Consider the following 26,983-nt stretch of genomic DNA (forward strand, 5'->3'; position numbering starts at 1 on the left):
ACACGCTATGTAGTGTTAGACATAGCTACTTGGGGCGTATTGTGGGCGGAAAGGGGGCCACAGTGGTTGATTGGGCGTGGGAAATGGATGCACGCAACACAATAGTCAAGGCTTAACTGTAGCTTAGCATAATTACATCATTTACATATATACATACTTATATCATGATTACAAGTGTTAACTTGTGAAAACTCATAACTGTTTTCTTGAAACTCGTGAAACTCACCAACTCTAGTAGTTGACCCGTTTTAAACTGCTTTTCTGGTGTACCTAAATCGGAATGATTTGGTGATCTGTTACTTGCCCAAGGTCTGTTGTTGATGCTATGTGAATAGAAGCAAGGGTGTTCGTAATAAGATCGTATAGTTAACAAACTAGTTTTGTTGTATCACCTAGAATGTAAAACAATGATAAAACGATGAAATGTACTATATTGTAAATTAGTTTGTGTTGTTTCTTTATAAACAATGTGTTGATACCAGAGGTTTTTGTTACATTCCCGTTTTACGTTTCCGCATTGTGCTAGTCAGGGTGTGACACTTACATATTTATTCTCTCTCCTACTTTGACTTTTTGGTCAGATTTAATCTCAATCACGTATTCCAATCCATTTAATTAAATGTGTGACCAAGAATTGAGTTTTTAAGTTCTTAAAACTCAACATGGTTCTCAAAATATCCCTCCCATATATATATATATATATAATAGACCTTATACACACTTAATATGGAATTTAAAAGAGCATACGCCTCAAGATCAAAAGTGTTGAGACGCAAGTTAACAAGTAATAAATAATGCTTATGAACCAAAACCGTAATATAGATATACTATAGGATTACCTGTGTAATTCTAACAAATATTATATTATTAGTTTTATTTAGCATATGTATATAACAAAATAGTTATTATTTCGTAATCATATGACATATCATATGATATATTACAATATACCATTTCAGATCATATTATATCACAATATATCATATCATACAATATTATACTAGTTGCTTACTTTCTTTAAACCTGCACAAACTTAGAAACGAAAAACTTATTATGTTAATTTAAGTGGTAACTGACGCTATTTATCCAATAACATTAAAAATAAAAAAGACAAAACTAGTTGTGTTCTTACGAAAGTAACCTTTAAACAAAACTTTTATAATATCAACATTTTATCATTAAAACAAAGCTTATCAGCTATAAACTAGCTAAGAATATGACACATGTAAGAAAATTAAACTTATAAGCAGACACACACCAAACTCAAAATATTCGCCACCTTTCTAACTAGAGCGACTGGTAAGGTGGCGGAGTGTGACACCTGACATTTCTAGGTTAACATCGTTAACCCAAACTCCGTTATCTTAACATTCATTCATGCATTTCACTTGATTATGATTAATTAATTGTGTTGATTATGTAACATCCGACCTCAGGGGCCTAGTCACGTGACCAACAGTTGGTACTGATTTTCTCAATTTATCAGAGTTGAGTTATTTAAAATGAAGTCTTTCAATAAAATATTATTTAGATTAAAACCGGGACTTAAACACTGTTAGTGTTTACAAAACTTTTCTTGTTTCAAAACAAGTTTACATATATTTCTTTTACAAAACTTAGCTAGCCATCAACTATATGTTATGTCTAGAGATCTTCTATTTTCTTTGGGCATTGCCACCTCTATACATCTATTCTTGATTACCTGAAAACTCTCTTGAAAATAGATTAGCTATTGATGACGAGTAACGTTGACTCTATAAAAGTTTTCATAATTCATCATGAAAATAATATGAATCATCAAGAACATAATCCATACCCGATGCCACCGGTGTTTCAACCCGATGATCTTAACCCACCGCAAAATCAAGAACAACCCATTCCACAAGACGTTCCACAAAATATTCCACAAAACCCACCACTCAATGACCCACCACCACCAACCAACGCATTCACCAAAACCGAAACCCAAGAGCTTAAAGAAGATATCAAATGAGAGATGATCGTTCCATCAGGTCTTAGCCGCTACACAATCGGGTCAAGTTCGAGTATAATCAGCAAAGGATATTTGACGATTTTGATGAGTTTGAGGATGAGGATGAAATGGAAGATGTGCAAGGGGGTCAATATTGTAGAAGACAACAACAACCCCCCCCCCCAAACCGAACACCCGAGCCAGTTCAACAACCAAGAAATCGTCGAGACCGAAGATGACAAGAGATTCCCGAGCCGCAGTTTCCCGAGTACGAGTTTGATGATGGAGTTCCGAGGGCATTTGTTCCACCGCCTGTTCGGGGAGTTCAAACCTGTCAACCCCTAGTCCCTAAAGGTTTTACACCTCAACCAATGTGCCTCAAGTTCCTTAGCTCATGGCTCCTCCAACTGCATTAGTTCAAGTCCCTGCTATCCAAGCTCCTCCATCAAATCAAGTTACTCAAATATCCCAAAGTGCTAATGGGCGTGCTTTTTATAATGAATGTAAAGAAAGCTCAAAAATCCAACGATGTGGTGAATTATATGTTCCTTGTTAATGATCATTTTGCTCCGGTGTTATTTGATACTGATGCCAATAAGATTTTATTTCCTTAAATTTTGCGTATATTATTGATAAGCATCGGGATAAGTTTTCTAAGCCTTTTTTCGTAGAAGTAGCAAATGGGAACTCGATTATTATTTATTCGGTAATTCGGAATTGCGTTTTAGCTCATAATAAAGTCAATTTCCGTATCGATCTTATACCTATGTAAATGGGTAGTTTCGACGTCATTGTTGTAATGGATTGGCTCACTTTAAATCGTGCTGAAGTTGTATGTTTCAAGAAATTTCTTTATATACTTCTCAAAGATGGTTGTACTCTTAATGTTTTCTGTAATGCGCCTACCTCTAAGCTTAACCTCATGTCTTGTTTTCAAGCTCAACGTTACCCTCGTAAGAAGTGTATTACTTTCTTAGTTCTTGTGGTGGAAAAGAATCATGTTAAGAAGAATATTCAAGATATCCCAGCTGTGCATAATTTTCCTAACGTCTTTCCGGATGCCGTTTCTGGACTTCCACCTATTCGTCAAGTCGAATTTCATATCGACCTTGTACCTGCAGCAAATCCCATAGCCAAGGTACCCTATCATCTTGCACCTTCCGAAATGAAAGAATTTCCGAACCAATTACAAGAACTCTCGGACAAGGGTTTTATTTGCCCAAGTTCTTTTCATTGGGGTGTAGCAATACTGTTTGTGAAGAAGAAGATAGCTCCTTCTGCATGTGCATAGAATATCATGAGCTTCTCACAATCAAGAACCGTTATCCTCTTCCTCGCATTGATGATCTCTTAGATCAACTTCAAGGAGCCGCATGTTTCTCGAAGATCGATCTCCATTCGAGCTATCATCAACTTTGCGTTAGTGAAGATGGCATCCCTAAGACCGCATTCCGTACTTGATATCGTCATTATAAATTTCGTTTTATGCCTTTTGGGTTAACCAATGCGCCCGCGGTTTTTATGGATCTCATGAACCATGTGTGGAAACCCTACTTGGATAAATTCATAATTGTTTTCATCGACGATATCTTGATCTACTCTAAAATCGAAAGCGATCACAAAAAACACCTACATGCTATCCTTGATCTCCTACTGAAAGAGCAGTTTTATGCCAATTTTTCGAAATGCGGGTTTTGGCTTAAAGAAATTCAATTCGTTAGTCAGATTGTCAATGGAACAGGTATCCATGTCGATCCCACAAAAAACGAAGCTGTTAAGAACTGGAATACACCAAATTCTCCCACCGAAGTCCCTTCTTTTCTTGTTGGGCAGGATATTACCATCGCTTCATCCGGATTTTTCAAAGATTGTGTTGCCCCTTACCAATTTAACACGCAAGGATAAACCTTCTGTGTGGGGGTCAAAGCAAGAAGAAGCCTTTCAAACCCCAAAGGACATGCTTTGAAATGCTCCTATTCTGGTCCTTCCTGAAGGTAATGAAGACTTCATCATTTTCTGTGATGCTTCTAACCAAGGTCTTGGTTGTGTTCTCATGCAATGACGCAAGGTTATCGCATGCACTTCAAGACAACTCAAGGTACACAAGAAAAACTCTACGACGCACGATCTCGAACTTGGCGCCGTCATATTTACCTTAAAGATTTGGAGGCATTGTCTCTATGGTACCAAATGTGTAGTGTTTACCAACCATAAGAGTCTCCAGCACATCTTTGATAAAAAAGAACTCAATATGAGACAACGTCGATGGGCCGAGTTTTTTAGCAACTATGATTGCGAAATTTGCTACCATCTCGGGAAAGCGAATGTCATGGCCGACGCTCTCAGTCGTTAAAGGCAAGTCAAATATGTTCTTCTTACTTGTGTTCTTATACAAAGTGATCTCAAAAAGCGTATTCTTGACGCCCAACACGAATCCGTCACCGAAGGCAATATGAATGACGAGATGTCGTGCGGTGTGGAAACTCAACATGAATCTAAAAGCCCAATGGTTTGCTCTACTTTCTTAACCATTTATGGATTCCTGATCGTGACAATCTTCACACATTCATTATGGACGAAGCTCATAAGTCACGGTATTCTATTCATTCTGGTGCGGATAAAATGTACGCTATCTTCGTTCCATCTATTGGTGGCTCGGAATGATGAGAAAGGCATTTCCCTTTATGTCTTGAAATGTCTCACATGTTCTAAAGTAAAATCCGAGCATCATCAACCCTTTGGTTTACTCGAACAATCTCCCGTTCTTGTTTGGAAGTCGGAAGATATTGCTATGGATTTTATTACTAAGCTCCCTTCGACCCGAAAACAACATGATAGTATTTGGGTGATCATTGATCGTTTGAATAAATATGCTCATTTTATACCCATCAAAGAAACGTATTCAGTTGATCAGTTTGCATATATTTATGTGGAAAACATTGCTTGTCATCACGGAACTCCATTAACCGTTATTTCCAATCGAGATGGTCATTTTACCTCCCATTTTTGACGTCACTCCAATAATCTTTGGGAACTCGTTTGGATCTCAGTGCTGCCTATCATCCACAATCCGATGGTTAGTCGGAGCGTATAATATGGAAGACATGCTTCGCTCATGTGTCTTTGATTTTGGGGGCATTTGGGATTTACTACTCATCAAATTCTCGTATAATAATAGTTTTCATTGAAGTATTCCAAGCCCTTTATAGTTGTAGATTTCGTTCTCCGATTTGTTAGAACGAATTCAGGGAATCTCAAATAACCGGACCTGAGTTAGTTTAGAAAACGACCGACCATATTGCTTAAATCCGTCAAAATCTTCTCGCCGCTCGTAGTCGTCAAAAGAGTTATGCAGATAAAAGAAGGAAACCTCTAGAATTCAGTGTTGGTGATCGAGTTCTTCTTAAGGTATCTCCGTGGAAGGGAGTGGTTAGATTTGGAAAGAAAGGAAATTTATCTCCTCGTTTTGTTAGCCCTTTTGAAATCCTCGATAGAGTTAGTCTCGTTGCTTATAGACTTAAACTTCCTCTCAAACTTTCAAATGTTCATCCGGTGTTTCATGTGTCAAATCTCAAGAAGTGTCTTGCCGAGGGTAATCTTCAAATACCTCTCGATGAAGTTCGTATTGATAAAACCATGCATTTTGTTGAAAGACCCATTGAGATCATGGACCATAAGGACAAAGTCACCAAACGAAGCCGAATACCGTTGGTTAAGGTTCGTTGGGAATCTAAACAAGGCGCAAAGTTTACTTGGGAGCGTGAAGATCAAATGAAGACGAAGTATCCTTATCTTTTTGCTACAGCTAATTCTCTAATTTCGGGATGAAATTCCCAAATGTAGGGGATACTGTAACATTTAAGATCTTTCGTATTCGTATTTGTTATCCGATTTGGGAATGTAATTCGGATCTTTCGTATCAATAAAATCGTGCATTTAATAGTATTTAATTTTGTCTAAATTAGTTTATGCACTCATAACTTCTACACTTGTCAAATAGTCCTTAAAAATTCTTAAAATCGCTTAAATTGGCTACAAACCATTGTTGTAACTTCAGGGACTAAAATCGTCAAATTTGGAAAATCTAGTGGAGCACCACCCATCGTCTATCGCGACGGGGTCCCCCCTCAGGTTGTTGCGATATTCTACAGACGCACAATTCAGTTTTGTGTTATTTTTGGTTCGTTTATTGTTAAATCCTTCCTTAAACAATCCTAAATCACGAGAATTGGGGTCCATGATAATTAATTGTTGTAACATGTTCTTTCTTGATGATCACACCAAAATATACGAGTTAATAGACCGTCATCAATAGGTTATTCGATTACCTAAATCAAGTTGTTAACTAAAACAAGAAGTTAAGGATTTGTATTTAATCAAAATATATCTCCAAATCCTAAATTTTACTGCCACTCAGCTATCCTCCTCAATTCCACGAAATTCCCTGTAACATCATACTTTTGTTATTAATAAGTAAGGGATATTATGTTAATTAATTGTGTGTTGGTGTTTGGATTATGTTGGGTTTGGGCTTGGGAATAGTTAGGAGAGGGTTATGGGCCATAGGGCCCATAGACCCCCTATATATAAACCCCAAATTTCCCCAAACACTCCTCATTAATCCATTTTCATTTCCTTGCTACACACACACACTCAAAACACATAACCTCTCTTCATCTTTAATTATTCTAAAAACCTAAGAGAAACAAGAAGATTCGTGACCTCACATATTCAAGTAACAAGAAACACTATCAGATCTGCGGATTGTTTAGATCCGAACCCGAACCCGAGACCAAAAAGGTGAGTTTCGGCTAAAAAGTTATGTTTTTAAGGTCGGATTCGACATGCAAACTGATAAAACGATAGATCGGGCTGTAAGATGTAATAAAAACGTAAACTTGGTGGGCCGTAACCACCGAGTGCGATATAGGACAAAAAGGTGATGTTCGGACCTCATAAAACACGGGTAGACAAAGTTGGTACGACCTAAAACCCATAAAAAGGGTAAAATCGGGTCCTAAGGAAGAGTCAAGGAGGAAAATGGCTATAAAATGGTAAAAATGAAGAAAAGGCAATTCTGATCGCATGAAACAGAATCGCATCGCACAGCCATGCGATGCGAATGGTTTCCATGCGAATGGTTTACCATGCGAATGATTTCCATGAGAATGGATTTCATGCGAATGGTTTCCATGCGACTGGTTTACCATGCGAATGGTTTTGCCATGCGATGCGAATGGTTTTGCCCCGAGCCAGGGGCTCTGCCCCTTGACCCCATTACCCGGGGCGCTGCTCCCGGACCCCTGTTAGTTCATTAACGTAGATGTATGAAGTAGTAGTAATAGATAACTGATACTCGTAACTTTTACACAGTTAGCCGTGCACAGCTAAAGTAAGGCACTACCATTAACTGAGAGTGAAACCGACTACAGGTGAGTTTCTAGCCCCTTTATATTGTTATGTTTTCGGGGCTGTGTGCATACTCCTATGTGTTTTGTGAATACACTTACCTTAAGTGGTAAGTGTATGCTACGTGAATGTCTATGAATGATATACGAATGGTATAGAAAGAGTTAAGAGTTTGTATGTGGACGTGTATGATTATATATAAATATGTAGCAGGTTAACGAAGTACCTATGGATATATAGTTTAATGATGGTATGGAAATAAGGGACCAGACCCTTATAATATATGTGATGTTAGGGACCAGACCCTTACAATATCTGTGATGATAGGGACCAGACCCTCATAATATCTGTGATGATAGTGACCGGACCCTTACAATATCTTTGATGTTAGGGACCAGACCCTTACAATATCTGTGATGATAGAGACTAGACCCTCATAATATCTCTGATGATAGGGACCAGACCCTCATAATATCTGTGATGATAAGGACATACCCTAATAATACCTATGATGGTTGAGATAGAATAGTTTATGGTATACCATAGGGATTATGAAAAAAAAGTATGTAAGAATGCATGCATGCATGTAAAGTATGTATGAAAGAAGTAGTAGTAAGTAAGGTACGAATACATTCTTCGGACACGTATGAGTAAAGATGTGAATGTAACGTATGTTAATTGATTAACTAGAACTCACTCAGCGTAGCTGACTTTTAGTATGCACGCAGGTAAATAGGTTAAAGGAGCGGGCTTGAGGAGGGCACATGGTAGAGACTGGAAGACTGGCATCTTGAGAAGAAGTGTTAAGAACCTCTATTGTTATGTTATGTTTAAGACAAGATAAATTATGTTAAGACAAGATTTGATGTTTTATAATGTATTGGTTGATGTTTTTATTTATTCCGCGAAAATTTTAATTAACTCTGATTATCGAAATGTGTTTTATGAGTAAATCCAACATCCAATGTAGGGCACCGGGATCAGGGCCGTACACTCCCTTTATTAATTTCTCAAGAATTAATCAAGTTCTTTCAAGCTTAGGTTGACTTTCAAGTTCAAGACCTCTTTGACCACGAATTCTCCTAGCCCTAAACATTGTTTATGTCACACCCCGTTAAGCGATTTGCGGAAGCGTAAAACGGAAATGTAACAGATACAACTGGTATCAAATACATTGTTCATAAAGAAACATTACTAATTAATTTACAATATATTACATCGTTCTAACATCTTTTACAAACTAGGTGATACAATCAAAACTAGCTCTTCAACTACTTTACTTCTATCTCAAATGCTCACAGCATCGATCATAATCCAAACATGTAACACATAATCAATCTACTCCTCCTTTCTGAATACCTGAAAAGCACGTTAAAAATAGGTCAACTACTAATAGTTGGTGAGTTTCATAAGTTTTAACAAAATCAGTTCTGCGTACCACATAGTCATAATTTGTATGTACGCGCGTATGTAAATTAAATGTATTTACGTTTGTATATGTACATCTGTGTCTTCATATGTACATACGTATGTATAAAAGTTTATGATAAAAGTTTGAAATTACAATAAGATCGTGAGTGTTCGTTCGTACTACGTGCCTTCATTTTCCATATAAAACCAACCACTGTGGCCCCCCTTTCCGCCCACAACGGTTCCACGTAAAATCAACCATTATGGCCCCCCTTCCGCCCATAATGGTTCCACGTAAACTTAAACATTACTCTGTATATACACAAATAATTAGTTTCTACACACAGTATTTCCTACATCTATTCACATAATGTGTATACACAGATATTTATATATATACACAAATGTAGTATTTATCACGTATCACCAATCACCGTGGTCCCCTTTTCGCCCACAACATATATAATCACAATATTTTCTTGACACTCATGTCATAATCATGTTAGTTCGTTTAATAAGTTGCAGCAGAACTTGGCTCAGGCCATACTCAACTTTGGTTTACAAGTTGCAGCAGAACTTGGCTCATAGGCCATACTCAACTTTTGTTTATAAGTTGCAGCAGAACTTGGCTCATAGGCCATACTCAACTTTAGTTTATTACTATTGTGGCTCTCCTTCCGCCCACTATAGTCCCATGATCATCACAGACCACGTTATCCCCACGGCCATTACAGACCACGTTATTTCCCCAACCTGTTGAGTTTAGCATTATATAGCGTATTTGTATAAATAGGTTGTCACGTATGATTTCATTATGTTTTGGCATTCGTAGTATTTCAATTTAATATATAAATCACGATAATAATCACCTTTCATCAGCACGTAGTTTACCATTATGTTTGTAGGGACTTTTCATATATGGAGGTTCAGGTATTTTACGTTTTGTACAGTTTTCAAATAGATAATGCATTTAAACATGCTTTTCACCCGAAAAGTTCGTAAAACAGTTTGCAGGGTGGGGTCATGAAACTCACGGTTTTGTAGGCACTCAGTGCGAGGTCAGCTCGGGGTCCGTTTCCCTTGCTATCACTTAGTCCCTATAGTTAATATTATAATAATATTAATATTTTAATATTATTAAATCTTTATACTAAGTTGGGCTGTATAGCTAGTCTGGGTGTGGCTGTAACACCCAGAAAGTGGTAATAGGCTTAGATTGTGATGATGTTCAATGTTTGATGTTTAAAATCGAACTTTGCTCAGATTCCCCGTTTTACCAGCTGAGCCAAGTTGCTCGTTTACGCGTTTGGAAAACAGTTATGGGGATGTAAACTTGGGTAAATATGTTGGTTGATAAAATGATTATGTTATAAAGAAAGATCACGTATCAGGGGTCTGGATTCGCTATAGGGCTCGTTTCCGTTTATTCAGTATGATTTGGAGAAAAACACGCACAATCTACCAAATTGTCCGGATTTCTCACAAAAAGTTCGTTTTTACATCATTAATTCGAAAATATGCTTTTTGATCACTCTTGATGTTCTGATATTCTAAGAAGTTCGTTAATCACGAACTTGCCGGTTTTCGTCAGAATTAAACTTGTTTAATCTTCAAATTAGCATAATTAATTGTCTGTTAGTTATTAGATTATGAAAATTTAGAAATTTATCAAATAAAATATGTATATTTTTATAAAAATATTTTTGGAATTATTTACTGATATATAAATTTTAAAAAAATCATTTTATGTGCTATAATTAGCCCGAAAATCATCCGTTTATACCAAATGATTTTTGAAAAATCCGCCAAAATTCCTGAGTAACCAAAACACTTCCCAAAATAACCTGTAGTAATTCCAGAATATAACAATCTTGCCAAATATCATTTTCGAGCCGAAAATGACTATGAAAATCCGAATGAACGCAAATGCATAAGACATACCTAGGATTTTCCAAATGACCCCAAATTTCATATGTGATCATAGTTTATCAAGTTTGAGTTCCCCACAAAATTTCATAATTTTTCAAGCATTTTAACTATTTTTCCCAAATAAACACCCCAAATCGGTAATAAATTCGCCAAATATTCTCGGATGGTCGAAAAATTACCAAATTTGGACAGGGACTCAATGATATGGTCTCTGATGTCCCTGCAAATTTCATGACCTAACAATATGCACATCACAATCGAATCCTAAACAGCCCCTAATCGAGCATTTCGACATTACCTTTGCGGTTTTCGCCCGTTTTCGCTTTCCTAATCCAATTTCCGGGTTCTCGTGCTTCTATATAAGCTAGGTACAGGTCCTATATCACAAACCAAGAATGTATCATCAAGAGACCAGCCATAAAAGTTAGGATTTCGGTTAGGGTTCTAAACCGAACTTTTGAACCGTTAAAACGTCGTTTAAACCATTTAATCCGTTTATGGGCAAAAAAGAGTATGATTCTGATTCCTAACCATATGTAGGATCAAAACATGTTTTTGGACAATTTTTAGGATTTTTGAACGGTTAGGATTGGTTTTTGATATTCAAACTATGTTTATAGGTGTATAATCATGTTCTTAATCAAGTTAAAGTGGATCAATTTGAGTGTTTACCTTTTAGACTTGCTGGAATAATGAAAGAGCAGATATAAGCAGCTTCTAGGTTCTGGATAATTTAGTTTAGAATGACAAAGATGACTTTTATATGTAAAAAATCAAGGGAGAACCCACCTTTGGTCCGATCAGGATTAAGGGGGTGGTTCTAGACCTTTTTTTTTAAATCATATTTTGCATACATATATGATAAATACCAAGTCCATTTTAAATTCATGTTTGGTTTTTGGCAAGAAAAATATATTGGGTACGACAAACAGTGCGAAAACAGTTGTTTTTCGGCCATTTTATTATAAATTTAGAAAAATATAGTATTTGTTTGTTAAAAATCAAAAATATTTTCACGGATCGCTTAAAACATCCCTAACAAGTGTTTGGTAAATCTTTTTTGGCTTAACGAATGATACAATGCTTGTTTCGGAACTATCTTTCGCGTTAAAATCCATAGCGGGTAGTTAAACGAGCATACTTTCGTTTAACTAGTTTGCTATCATACTAAGGCCTTAATATCAATATGTTGGCTTATAATAGACGTATATCACTTATAGATGCCCTCCCTGAGATATCTGGGTCATAACCAGACCCGTTCGGTTAATCGTTTGTTCGTTAAGCAATAAGCGGTTAATCGCTTATTCAATAAACGAATACTATGGTGTACTCGGTTTTGCCACGAATGTCACAGTTTGGGTAAGTTGTCTTGCGCATTTTCATAGGTTTTTATCTCATAAATAAAAGCCCTCAATCAATTTCGTAGACTGAGGGAGTTTCGGTGGTCAATTTGATCCCAACCCATTTAAGGGCATAAAGTTAACATATTTGACTATTCGATTTCTTTATCTTCTATTCAAAACTAGAGTTCGAGCCAGAAAACATTTTTGTTCAGCACGAAATTTCGAGTGTACTGGTCAGAACCCTACTCCCGACTCGAAGTTCGGAATCTGAACAGTACCGTCTCGTTTAAATCTTAAAAATGTCATAACTTGAGTTTTACAGATACGTTTAATCTGATTTCAAATGAAATATTCTCGGTTTTAATTCTAGTTTATTATCTCCAAGTTTCAGGTTTGTTCGGGTTAACTCAGTCAGCACATTAAAGTTTGGTTTCTTGTTTATTTCTTATTATCTCTAAACTCGCCTAAGTAATAAGGTTAGAAATCATTCCCCAAATTTTTACTATATTTTTTAAAAAAATTTTGGGGACTTATGCGTATCTTCTCATATTTTATATATTACCTACTACACACAACTAACAAACTATGAATATTGTTGTTAGGGCTCGGATTTTAAGTATCCTAAGCAAACGATATGTTCAGGATAACTACAGGATATAGTATCCTCCGAAGATACAGGTATCCTTAATATACTATTGTGCTAACGATTCCACCGTTTTTCTTTGATGTTTACCAGGTCATACAACGTTCTCATGTGCTCCTAAGGACTCGGACTACTCGCCAACAACCTCAAAGAACATGCTCAACAAGGGAAAACGGCTACCATAAATAGAACTTGTTCTAAAAGGAAACGCGAAAATCAAAACGGCTACCTTAAATATGACGTGGTAAAAAAGGAAACATGGCTAAATGGAAGGAATCGATTACTCCCGGAATAATAGAAACGGCTTATTGATTTAGTCCATCATTTCCATAATTATAGTCCTTATTGTTAGCTTTATTTTTGTATAAATAGAGCACTACTCGGATCAAACAACACACACACTTTATCACATGAGACTTAGCAGTACTCATTCTTTGTAATCACGATCCAGTTTGAGCTCCACCAATTGTAACCACCTTTTGTTATTAATGAACTGGTGGTGATAGTTTTCACCGCCCGGGGTTTTTTTTCTTGTTATCCTCAAGATAACGAGTTTTTTCCTCGCAACAAATCGCTGTGTTCTATCATTTTTACATTCGTTTCAAACAAGCACCAAGCCCCAATTACTAATTTGGTTACGAAATTACCTTTGTCAATTTTTGACCAAAACAATTTGGTGCCCACCGTGGGGCAATCGGTGCTTTAATCCATCAAAACCGTTTGTTCCACTCTCAATTACTTTCATCCCTTCATTATGGCCTCACAACCAAAAACTAGCTCCATTCTTATTCCGGAGCACCACTGCTTCAAATGTTAACCCGGTCCTCCGTCGGTCCCAAAGAAGAGCGCTCAACCCAAAGGAGAACTTCCACCGTACCCGAGAACCTCTACACGGGTAGATCTGGTTATTTCTAACAATTATATTTTTTCTTTGATGAATCAGGTCAAAACTCACAAGGAGCAGCAAGAGAAGACCAACTCAAGGCTATTTAAGGAGATTTAAGGGATCAAGAAAAAACTAGGGAATACTCCAATCATGCCATGGGCTTTTAGATTTTGGCTCTCCAGGATCATCTATCCTTCAGAATCCCGGATCCTTGGGGACACAATCAGCAAGGATTCTGTCTCAGCAGCAGTCAGGATACTGGGGAACCTACCCTTCGGTATCCTCGGAATTATCCAGACCTACGAGGCCAGACTCCATGAACATGTAGCCTCGTTCAACCATGCTAGTCGGCATGTTCTCGTCGGGATCTCCCATGGTGTCCTCTGAAGTGCATATTGGTGATGACATCCCTATGTAGACATCACCTTATCCTGAGGATACCCTCAATGGAGGAACTAGCCATCAAGACTCAGGATACCAGAGACCTAACCACGATCTCGGAAACAGTTTACTTAATGCTAATTTATACACTAACCGTGGATCTGTGCAGGATAAAGGGATATTCCCCGAGATAGTCAGAGAATTGCAGAAAATGAAGGATATGATATCCAATATCTCCGGGATAATCCGTCCCATAGCTGAAGTTCCGGTAGGCAGTTACAGATTATCCAGATTCACTTGGCCTATATGCGACGTGGAGATCCCCAAGAAGTTCCAGACGCCCAGCATGAAGCTATACGATGGCAACTTACTAAACTAAAGTTGAGTATGGCCTATGAGCCAAGTTCTGCTGCAACTTATAAACTAAAGTTGAGTATGGCCTATGAGCCAAGTTCTGCTGCAACTTATAAACTAAAGTTGAGTATGGCCTATGAGCCAAGTTCTGCTGCAACTTATTAAACGAACTAACTTGATTATGACATGAATGTTAATAAAATAATGTGATAATGCGTATTGTGGGCGAATGGGAAGCCACAGTATTTGGTGATACGTGATAAATACTATATGTGTATATGTGTCTATATTCATGCTATGTGATTAGCTGTAGGAAATACTATGTGTAGAATATACTAATTATTTACGTGTACACTATATAATGTTTGAGTTTACATGGAATCATTGTGGGTGGAGGGGAACCACAGTGGTTGATGTTAACGCGGAACCGTTGTGGGCGGAAGGGGGGCCACAGTGGTTGAGTTTATGTGGAACCGTTGTGGGAGGAAGGGGGTCCACAGTGGTTGGTTAAACACGGAAATTGGAAACAGCTAGTACGAACAAACAATCACGATTTTTCCGAAATTTCGAATTCATATTATAAACTTACATGTGTGCATATGCACACACAAGGATATGGCTGTACATATTTATACAAACGTAAATACATATTTTTAAATACGCGCGTACATACAAACTATGACTGTGTGGTACGCAGAACTGATTTCGTTAAACTTATGAAACTCACCAACTATTCGTAGTTGACCTGTTTTAACATGCTTTTCAGGTAATCAGATATGAGAAGTAATTTCCTGTGCGTTACGTGTCTGATTGGTGATTGATGTCATGGGCATTTTAGTTAGAAGTAAAGTAATTGAAGAACCGGTTTGATTGTATCACCTAGTTTGTAAAAGAGATTAGAACGATGTAATATATTGTAAATTAGTTAGTAATGTTACTTTATGAACAATGTATTTGATACCAGTTGTATCTGTTGCATTTCCGTTTTACGCTTCCGCAAATCGCTTAACGGGGTGTGACAGAAGTTGGTATCAGAGCCATTGGTTATAAAGGATTAGGTTATCACTTAGGATACCTATAATATAACCGTAGGTTGATTATCACTGGGAAAGTTAATAATGAGTAACGATAGATACTGATGGATGCCTGGATGAACTCGAAGGGCAAGTGAGTTATTATGGTCCGGAACGTAATAACAGACTTGCTTGTACGAGGGAATTCGGGGAGAAGTCGCGGAACATATTGATAGGTAAAAATGGCAACATACATGCATAAAGGTGATGTGGAGTATATATGAAATGTGCATACGTGCTTATCTTAGACGAGGTATAGGGATATGTGTACGTACGGTACTACCGATGATATTGAATCTTATTGTAACAAATATTATATTAGTTTATAATCAATATTAATTCCTATTATGATTAAAATTATATCGTATCAAAATTTATATTATATTTTTTATATAATTAATAATATACCTGTTCGTAACAAATAAAATATTCAATTTCGGTATTAATTAATAATATCCTTTACGATGATCTAAGCTACCAAAAAACGTTTTCTTCTGATTAACGATTGCACCGAAAGATGTTGAGATCGGGTAGCTTTACGACAGATGAAGAACCGGTGTTGCTTGTGAGTGGGAATATGAGAATGCTTCAACAAGTTTAACTAAGTCTGGTGATGTGACGGAACCACTACGGGGCTTAATATGCAAGGCCCGGGAAAGAACCGTTGGAGGCATGTTCTATAGACAATGATTTCAAGAATATATATATGTATATATACACATAAAATACCTCTCAGCATGGGTCTAACCTTTATTTTATGTACTCGTTTCTTTGATACTAAACTAAACTATTTTCTGGTCATCCTTCGATTTCTGTTGTTTGAAAACCAAACACCATCCTAGGAGAAATACTTAGTGATGAATCCAACTTATTGAATTATAAATATAATAACTACTTTATTGAATCCCTAATTCTATAAACAGACCGTGACTACCAGTACATATAATGTATTGATTATATTTCAAAAAGAAATATTAATAATAATAATTTCCTTTACATATCATTAGTACAACTAATTCTGATGAACCTCCTTAACTAGCAAACTCTTCGAATCATCTATGTTCGACAACCTTCAACCTCTCCTATATTACGCGATTTTAATCGATTATTATAAAATGTAAACCCCATAATCACGAAATGACGGCGTGCCCCGACTGGAATGGAACCCACTTACCTCCAACTAGTAAACTACTACTTTTATTAAGTCCGACATGCCTACGAAAACTGAATGACCTAGCGAAAGAATATATTTTACGATTATAGTTAACAAACATTCAGAAGTCAGGTGGAATGTACACGTGCATTCCCATTATAACGTACTGATTAAACTCGTAATGAGCAAATATCTACCAACAGGAGAGACCGAACAAAAACAGCTTCCCAATAATGGGATCGTATAGGAACAATTGTCGTATAAGTTGTGAACTATTTATAATTGTTATAACGCGTGCTTTGATAGATAAGGATATTATGGTATTGTCGTGTATAGCTTCTGATACTCCATACAAGCATATGGTGGTGCGCTATGCTAATATGGAGGACGATTTGGGCATTTTTAACACAAACCTTGACCCCAATTGGGTTAAAATTTCTTGTCATGAGATGACAACTTTTAATATATATGCAAACTTTGGCGTTTGCTAGGCTAATTTTACATACTATCCTTAGTATTCAGACTCGAGAACAAACCAGTGTGATATATACGTGTTAATTGAAATACCTGATTACTTCTTATTGTAATTCCTTTTGTGATCATTAGCGTATGTGAATTTTGTTAATTGTGGGATAACCGGTTATTGTTATAGAATGGCCCCGAAGAAAGTAAACACGTTGTCTGAGGTAGATATAGCCGAGATGATCGCTCGACAACTACAAACAGTACTTCCGACAATAGCAGCACAATTCCCTGCTGGTATCCATACAACTATGAATACAAATCAAGTGCCGAACGCTAACGCGGCCGTAAATACTAATCCCCCGACAAATACTAATACAACCATAAATGCTCCCCCGATAAATACTGATACTATCACAACTAATACTCCCCCGTTGAATACCAATATTACTTTCAATAATGATAATCTCCCACCAAACTTGAACAATAGTTGTAACAATCAAAATCCCCCGCAACACGGATATCAACTTAAGAACTTCATGCTGTGTAAACCTATGGAATTTAGCGGTACTGAAGAACCAAATGGACTGGTAAAGTGGATCGAAAAGACTGAATCCATCATTAATATCACTAACTTTCCACCAGATTGTATTGTCAAATTTGCTACTTCTACATTTGTAGACCACGCGCTAATGTGGTGGAATACTGTTGTGCAAATTCGAGGACAGGAGGCAACCAATCGTATGTCTTGGACAGAACTTAAAAATCTTATGATAAAACACTTTTGTCCGATAAACGAAATTCAGAAATTAGAGCAAGAACTTTGGAATCTAGAAATGAAGGGTGCAGATCACTTAGAATATACCCACCGCTTTAACGAACTGGCTCGTCTAGTCCCATGGTTAGTTACTCCAGAACCTAAACGTGCTGAACGCTACATTTGGGGTTTAGCTCCCGAAGTCAGGAGTTTGGTTAATTCAACTGGCCCTATAACTTTCGAAAATGCCGTGTTACAAGCCGGCATTGTAACTTCTGATTTGATTAGAAGTGGTGCGTTAAGAATGCCCGGGGAATCATCTGGTACAAAATGAACCAATTATGGAGCGGGAATACAAGAAAGACAACATAATAAATGTGCGCGCCTTGCAATATAAAATTACGCTATGATCAGTTCCGATGTGAAGCAAGATAAGTATAACGGGCCTTGCCTAGATGTGGAAAATGTGGTTATCATCATGTTGGTGAATGTCGGACCAATGTGTGTCACAAATGTGGGAAGGTGGGACACTATGCCCGAAATTGTAGAACCGTTATGAATACTATAAATCCACCAACCCAACTCCAGGACTCACAACTACCCCAACCGCAACCAACACGACAACAACCAGTCTACCAAAACCAAACCATAATAAACCGTAATGCCTGTTATAAGTGTGGTAGTGTGAAGCACATCAAGAAAGACTGCCCTAGATTGAACCCAATTGCGACGGGAAGACAAAGGCAAGGACCAACATCGACGTCCAACTCGACTAGGGGTCAAGTATTGTGAATAAACCGGATAGAACAAATGTAGTAATAGGTACGTTCTTAGTAATACCTAATATACTTTAGTTTATTTATTACGGACACTGATAGACGTTTCGTTCCTACAAGTTATTACCATGGAAAATATACCGTCTAATAAAATAACAATTCTGTATGCTATAGAAACCACCAAAAGTAAGACTATAAATACTAACCATATTACTCGAAAAACTACCCTCTTAACCTAAATAACTAGCTATTCCCGATCGATGCACTCCCGGTGGAAGTGCGGAGTCATTGTGTAATAGTCAGTATGGACTAGTTAATTGAGTTCAAATGAAGGTTATATATTGAAATAGAACTGTTATACTGCCTCTTCTAGATAAAGAAGTGATCCCGTACACGGAACAAAACCTAGTACCCCAATGACGAAACACGGATGAGGAAAACTATACTATCCGTAACCGAAACTTGAACTTTAAACTTTTATAGCCTTAATAACCAAGTGATGAACAAGGAAAAGTCAGGCCAGATGTTTGGATAAACTGAGTACTAGTATAAAGATGCAAGCGAAATCTATGATGGAATCATAGGCTCATGTGTTGTAAAGTGTGCACTATTATAAGTTCTGGGGGAATACTAAAGATCCTCAGAGATGCTACAACAATTCGAGATACCCCATTGGAAGTGGGAAACAAACTAAAATGGAACCCATAACATGTGTTCCTTAAACATCCCGAGAAAGCAATTCAAGCTGAATGATAGTTCCCTGACTAATCCACTCCAAATACCTACTTCTGATTTGTAACAACTACCCAACTAAAAAAAAAAAAAAAAACGCGCCTTAACAAAATCTTATCCTTAGTAAATTGTGTATGAAACCTTATGTCCCGAATCGACCTGAGCACGGGCTATAGTCCTCTAACAAACAATCAAACCATATAAACTATTCAAACAATAGAGGAAAGTGAGACCAGTAATTTCAATCCTCGTACATTAACAGTCATCATAATATTATACAAGTGGTAATATACTATATTACACGAGCAAGAATATAACTCGCCACCTTATTCAATTGAAAATTGGCGACCCCCAAAATACAAAATCTGATTCGATTTCGAGAATCATAAATAAAGCTCGTAATATTAATAACAAACCGAAGGCCGCCTAAGGCTAACAAGAGGGCTATACTGAGAAATACGAGAAGTTATCAAATTTTGAAAGTTGTTTGTTGAGTTGAGGAACGGTGAGTTAATTCTAAAATATATAGCACTGTACAAAATTGCCTTGAAAGTTAACCCCATAACGTATTAAACAAAATTATTTCACTCCCTATATTTCATATATCGAATCAAAACGAATGCCTTACTGACAGGGCGGAATTGTACTATTTGAAAACTTTTATACAACCTAAACTCTATAAAGAGACTAGTGAAAATTCTGAGCGGGGAAAATCAAATAGTTGCGACACAATAAAATCTCATTGAATAAAATTCAGTGGAATCCACAACGGGGAATCAAACGTGTTCGGAAACAGAAAAACGAATTCCAAAACAAATGATTATAAAATATTTTCCCCAAAAAGAGCATATTTGGCATATTGAATTTCAGGGACGAAATTTCTTAACTGGGGGAGAATGTGACATCCGTGGCAAAACCGAGTACACCTTAGTACTTACAAACTCGAATAAGCGTTTAACCGCTTATTGCGTAACGAACAAACGAATAACCAAACGGGTCTGGTTATGGTCCGGATATCCCGGGGTGCCATCTATAAGTGATATACGTTTAATATAAGCTAAAATATTAGTAATATGGCCTTAGTTCGATAGCAAACAAGTTAAACGAAAACATGCTCGTTTAACTACCCGCTATAGATTTAAACGCGAAAGATAGTTACAAACCAGGCATTGTATCATCCGTTAAGCCGAAAAAGACTTACCAAACACTTATTTGAAATGTTTTAAGCGATCCGTGAAAATATTTTTTATTTTTACAAACATATAGTATGTTTTTATAATTTTACACAAAACTAGCCGAAAAACACTCGTTTTCGCTCCGTTTGTCGCACCCGATATATTTTTGTCGCCAAAAACCGAACCCGAAATAAATTTGGACTCGGCATTTCACGTTAGGGCACGTAAATCGAGGAAAGTGGGCCAAATGGGCCCAAAAGGGGACCCAACGAGCCCAGCCCGCCAAAGAAGACTTTTCCCCCTTAAACCCTTTTCATATTTAAACAAGTTCTAAGATATTTTGTGATATCTTTTTCTTGAGAATTCTGGGCACAAGTTCTGCTCCAGCCGGAAAACCTTCAAACCCTAAGGTAAGGAGCTTAAATAAGTAGCTTTTGTACTTGTTTAAACTCGTTTAATACCATAAAAACATGTCTTGGTTACTAAAAATCATTCCTAACCGTGTAAAAATCCTAAAAATGGTCCATAAACATGTTTTGATCATAAACACGGTAAGGAACCTGTTTTGATAGTTTTTTTGGCCATAAACACGGATGAAAGGGTTGAAACGGCGTTTTTACGGTTCAAAAGTTCGTTTTTGTGCACTAGCCGAAACCCTAAGTTAAGGGCTGTTATGTTGATGAAAAATTGCTTGGTTTGTGATATAGGACTTGTACCTAGCTTTATTAGAAGCACAAGAACCTGAAAACTTGATTAAAAGGTCGGAAACGAGCCAAACCCGCTAAGGTAATACCGATTTACTCGATTACGGGCTGTTTAGGTTAAGGTTGTGATGTGCATATTTTTAGGACTTGAAATTTATCAGGGACATCAGGGACCATTTCAATAAGTCCCTGTTCAAATTTGGTAATTTTTCGACCATCCTAGAATATTTGGTGAATTTATTACCGAATTGGGACGTTTATTTGGGAAAAATAGCTAAAATACTTCAAAAATTATGAAATTTTTCTGGGAACTCAGATTTGATGTATTTTGATCACATATTAATTTTGAGATCATTTGGAGACGTCTAAAGGTGTTTTTTACAAATGCGTTCGTGTGAATTTTAATAGCCGAATTTGGGCCGAACAGAATATTGAAAAAGCTTTTTACATTCTGGAATTGATATATATTGTTTTGGGACATGATTTGAGTATTCAGGAATTTTGGTGGAATTTTTGGAAATTGTTTGGGATAAACGGACGATTTTCAGGCGAAATATAGCTGATAAAATGAATTTTTATAAATTAATAAATCAATAAATAATTCCAAAAATATTTTTATAAAAATATACATTTTTTAATTGATAAGTGGCTAAATTTTCATAATTTAATGATTAACGGTTAATTAGTTATACTAATTTGAAGATTAAGCAAATACAATTTTTATAAAAACCGGTAAGTTCGCGACTAACGAACCTGCGGGAATATCAAAACACCAAGAGTGATCAAAAAACATATTTTTGGATTAATTAAGTAAAAATGAAATTTTCTATGAGAAACCTGGACAATCCGGATAGATTGTGCGCGTTTCTTATTAAATCAAACTGAATAAACGGAAACGGGCCCTGAGGCTAATCCGGTACCCCAGTATGTGATCCTTCTTTATTACTTAATCATTTTATTAACCAATACATTTACCCAAGCTTATTTTCCCATAACTATTTTCTGAACGCGTAAACGAACAACTTGGCCCAGTTGGGAAAACGGGAATCTGAGCCAAGTTCGGTTTTTAAGTATTAGACATTGAACAACATCACAACCTAAGCCTATTGCCACTTTCTGGGCATTCCAGCTATACCCAGATTAGTTATACAGCCTAGTTTAGTACTGAGATTATAATAATATTAAAATATTAATATTATTATAATATGGACTATAGGAACTAAGTGATAGTAAGGGAAACAAACCCCGTGCTGATCTCGCACTGAGTGGCTACAAAACCGTGAGTTTCATGACCCCACTCTTTAAACTATTTTACGAACTTTTGGGGTGGAAAGCATGTTTATACACGTTATCTATCTGAAAACGGATCAGGATATAAAATATCTGAACATTTATATATGAAAAGTCCCTACAAACATAATGATTGACTAAGTGCTGATGAAAGATGATTATTATCGTTGATTGATATATTGAGCGGAGATAATACGAATTGCAAAACATAATGAAATTACACGTGACAACATGTTTATACAAACACGTTATGTAATGTTAAACATAACTAATTTGGGAAACAACATGGTCTGTAATGGCCATGGGGATAACGTGGTCTATGATGATTATGGGGCTATTGTGGGCGAAGGGGGGCCACAATAGTAACAAACTAAAGTTGAGTATGGCCTATGAGCCAAGTTCTGCTGCAACTTACTAAACTAAAGTTGAGTATGGCCTATGAGCCAAGTTCTGCTGCAACTTATAAACTAAAGTTGAGTATGGCCTATGAGCCAAGTTCTGCTGCAACTTATAAACTAAAGTTGAGTATGGCCTATGAGCCAAGTTCTGCTGCAACTTATAAACTAAAGTTGAGTATAGCCTATGAGCCAAGTTCTGCTGCAACTTACTAAACTAAAGTTGAGTATGGCCTATGAGCCAAGTTCTGCTGCAACTTATAAACTAAAGTTGAGTATGGCCTATGAGCCAAGTTCTGCTGCAACTTATAAACTAAAGTTGAGTATGGCCTATGAGCCAAGTTCTGCTGCAACTTATTAAACGAACTAACTTGATTATGACATGAATGTTAATAAAATAATGTGATAATGCGTATTGTGGGCGAATGGGAAGCCACAGTATTTGGTGATACGTGATAAATACTATATGTGTATATGTGTCTATATTCATGCTATGTGATTAGCTGTAGGAAATACTATGTGTAGAATATACTAATTATTTACGTGTACACTATATAATGTTTGAGTTTACATGGAATCATTGTGGGTGGAGGGGAACCACAGTGGTTGATGTTAACGCGGAACCGTTGTGGGCGGAAGGGGGGCCACAGTGGTTGAGTTTATGTGGAACCGTTGTGGGAGGAAGGGGGTCCACAGTGGTTGGTTAAACACGGAAATTGGAAACAGGTAGTACGAACAAACAATCACGATTTTTCCGAAATTTCGAATTCATATTATAAACTTACATGTGTGCATATGCACACACAAGGATATGGCTGTACATATTTATACAAACGTAAATACATATTTTTACATACGCGCGTACATACAAACTATGACTGTGTGGTACGCAGAACTGATTTCGTTAAACTTATGAAACTCACCAACTATTCGTAGTTGACCTGTTTTAACATGCTTTTCAGGTAATCAGATATGAGAAGTAATTTCCTGTGCGTTACGTATCTGATTGGTGATTGATGTCATGGGCATTTTAGTTAGAAGTAAAGTAATTGAAGAACCGGTTTGATTGTATCACCTAGTTTGTAAAAGAGATTAGAACGATGTAATATATTGTAAATTAGTTAGTAATGTTACTTTATGAACAATGTATTTGATACCAGTTGTATCTGTTGCATTTCCGTTTTACGCTTCCGCAAATTGCTTAACGGGGTGTGACAGTTGGCTAGCTATTATAGGAGATTCATTAAAGGCTTCTCTAAGGTAGCCGCACCGTTGACTGGTATAACCCGAAAGACTGCGGTGTTTAGTTGGGGTAAGTTTCAGGAAGAAGCGTTTGAAGAACTGAAGAAAACACTCACGCATGCTCCAATCCTTGTATTACCCGTTGGTAATGAGGATTTAGTAGTTTACACTAATGCCTCGCATCGTGGGTTAGGTTGCGTGTTGATGAATAGAGGGAAGGTCATAGTGTATGCGTTCAGACAGTTAAGGTTCAAGAAAGTACATACCCGATGCATGACCTAGAGTTAGCAGCTGTGGTGCATGCTCTCAAAATCTAGAAACACTACTTCTAATAACTTATATGTTAATAAGTGTATTATTTATACAGACCTTAAGAGTTTGAAGTACTTCTTAGAGCAGAAATAGTTGAATATGAGACAGAGGAGATGGTTAGATTTGATTAAAGACTATGACTGTGACATCAAGTATTATCCGAGAAAGGCTAATGTAGTCGCTGACGCCTTAAGCCAAAAGAATGAAGAAGTCATCGCGACAGTGAAGTCTTATAAGTTAATTATCAACTCATATTTCTTTGAAGAGATCAGCAAGGTGCAGTCAGAGGTGCTTACGGATGAAAGGTTAATGAAGAAAGGAAGGAGTTTTGGGCAACAAACGGAGTTAGTAGATAATACTCATGGTGTAAAGACCAGATTTGATCAGATGTGGATTCTGTGACATGGAATCTTCGAGGACAAGTTCTAGACGAGACCCATAAGTCTCGATACTCGATTCATCCAGGATCCACCAAGATGTATCAAGACCTGAAGAAACACTATTGGTGGTCGGGTATGAAGAAAGAAGTGGTAGATTATGTTAGTAAGTGCTTAACTTGTTTACAGGTTAAAGCAGAGCACCAGAAACCGTATGGAAATATGCAACCTTTGGAGATAACTGAGTGGAAATAGGAACACATCACCATGGATTTCATAACTAAGCTACCGTGTACAGCTAGAAAACATGATACCATCTGGGTGATTGTGGATCGTTTAACCAAAAGTGCTCATTTTCTGCCCATACGAGAGGCCATATCGTCGGAGACGTTAGCGAACGTGTTCACTAAATAAGTGGTAACGAAGCATGGGGTGTCGTTGTTGATCGTGTCCAAGAGAGATACCCGCTTTACTTCGAGATTTTGGAAGAGGTTCCATGAAGCGATGGGAACGAGACTGAACAACAGAACGACATATCATCCTCAAACAGATAGACAGTCTGTGCGGACTATCCAAACCTTTTAGGATATGCTACGCGCATGCGTGTTAAGTTTTGGAGGAAGTTGGGATGATCATCTTCACTTAGCATAATTCTCTTACAACAACAGCTACCAATCGAGGACTGGTGCCTCCATTCGAGATGTTGTATGGTAAACGTTGTAGAACTCCGGTATGTTTGGAAGAAATTGGTGAGAAAGAGATTGGTATTTTAGAAGTCTTGCAAGAATCCTCCTCGAGGTTTGATTAGATCAAGGAAAGAATGAGAGCTACTCAAGATTGTCAGAAGTCATATGCCGATAAGCAGCAACGATTGATTGAGTTTAACGTTGGCGACAATGTGATGCTCAAGTTCTCGCCATGGAAAAGGATTATTCGCTTCAGAAAGAAGGGAAAACTGAGTCCAATGTACATTAGACCGTTCAGAATCGTAGCTCGTGTGGGAAAAGTGGCCTATAAGCTCGATCTACCGAAGGAATTGGAAGGGATTCACTCTACCTTCCATGTTTTTCACTTAAGGAAATGTCATGCTAATGACGCATCTCATATGCCATTAATAGACATAGAGGTAGACGAACAGTTGAATTATATTGAGCAGCCTATCGAGATAGTTGACTGCAAGGAAAAGCAGGTTCGTCGCAGGGTTATTCCGTTGGTAAAGGTGTTATGGAAACACCGTAAGGGATCAGATGCTATTTGGGAAGTCGAGGAATAGATGCATAAGTTGTACCCAGATTTGTTTGTGTAATAGATAGGTTTCGAGGATGAAACCTTTTTAAGGAGGGAAGACTTGTAACATCCGTGTTTTGAGAATTATTAAATAAATAAGTTCTTAATTATTTGTTGTGTGTCGTTGTTTAATTCTATTAGATAATAATGGGATGAAAGGGGTAAGCTTAGGGTTTGTTTAGGGATTCAAGGATGATTACGGCCTAAGTACATGGGCCTAGAGTATTTAAAGTCCTAAACCCTTCCTAAAACCCTAAAACACCTCATTCTATCATCTTCAACCTCAGACACACGTACACACCTTCCTGTACACACACAAACATTCCTTTCTTCTCATTTCATTCAATATCTCAAAGTTTGAGAAAGGATTGATTCTTATTCATTAACCAAGGAAGAAACCTGTCTATATTTAAAAGTAGTTAGGATCCAAAACTAAACCAAGTCTATAAGGTATGTTATAGGTTAAAGATTGATCCTTTTTATTCATCTTCATCTTATTCTTATTAGTTAAGAAGTAATAATAAACAAGCGGATCTTGTAAGAGAGAAAACGAAACAAACCGAGTCACCCAACTCGAGTAAACTTTATTTGAACTATGTAAGTGGGTTGGACTTCAGTTTAAATGATTTAACTCATACATATACATATATATATATATATATATATATATATATATATATATATATATATAATCGGCTCGAGTAGAATAAGGTCCGAATGGTTATGGTTATACTCGGGTTGAACCAAATGAATAGGGGACCCAAATCCAGTTCGGGTGGGTTAGGGATTTGAACCCAATTCGGATAGTGTGAGGTTAAGGGTGTTCAAATACCAACCGAATGGAACTAAGGGATCGACCCAATTCGACTGGTAGCATAGTGACTCGACTTGATTGATGTAAGACCCCAAATCCCGGGAATC

At 37.1% G+C, this 26,983-nt stretch overlaps 2 protein-coding genes across 2 annotated transcripts; both read left to right on the forward strand.

The window, feature by feature from the left end:
- Window positions 1-2,744: 2,744 nt before the first annotated feature.
- LOC143590473 (uncharacterized) lies at window positions 2,745-3,263 on the forward strand. Its single transcript, XM_077070941.1, has one exon. The coding sequence runs from the start codon at window positions 2,745-2,747 to the stop codon at window positions 3,261-3,263; it is 519 nt and encodes a 172-aa protein (XP_076927056.1).
- Window positions 3,264-25,595: 22,332 nt separating this feature from the next.
- On the forward strand, window positions 25,596-26,048 carry LOC143590474 (uncharacterized). The gene has a single exon (XM_077070942.1). It carries the CDS (start codon window positions 25,596-25,598, stop codon window positions 26,046-26,048), a length of 453 nt encoding a protein of 150 aa, XP_076927057.1.
- Window positions 26,049-26,983: the final 935 nt, after the last annotated feature.

Source organism: Bidens hawaiensis, unplaced genomic scaffold (genome assembly GCF_021521415.1).
Source record: "Bidens hawaiensis isolate Kalapana, Puna unplaced genomic scaffold, B.hawaiensis_p1.1 tig00038605_1, whole genome shotgun sequence".
Lineage (NCBI taxonomy): Eukaryota > Viridiplantae > Streptophyta > Magnoliopsida > Asterales > Asteraceae > Bidens > Bidens hawaiensis.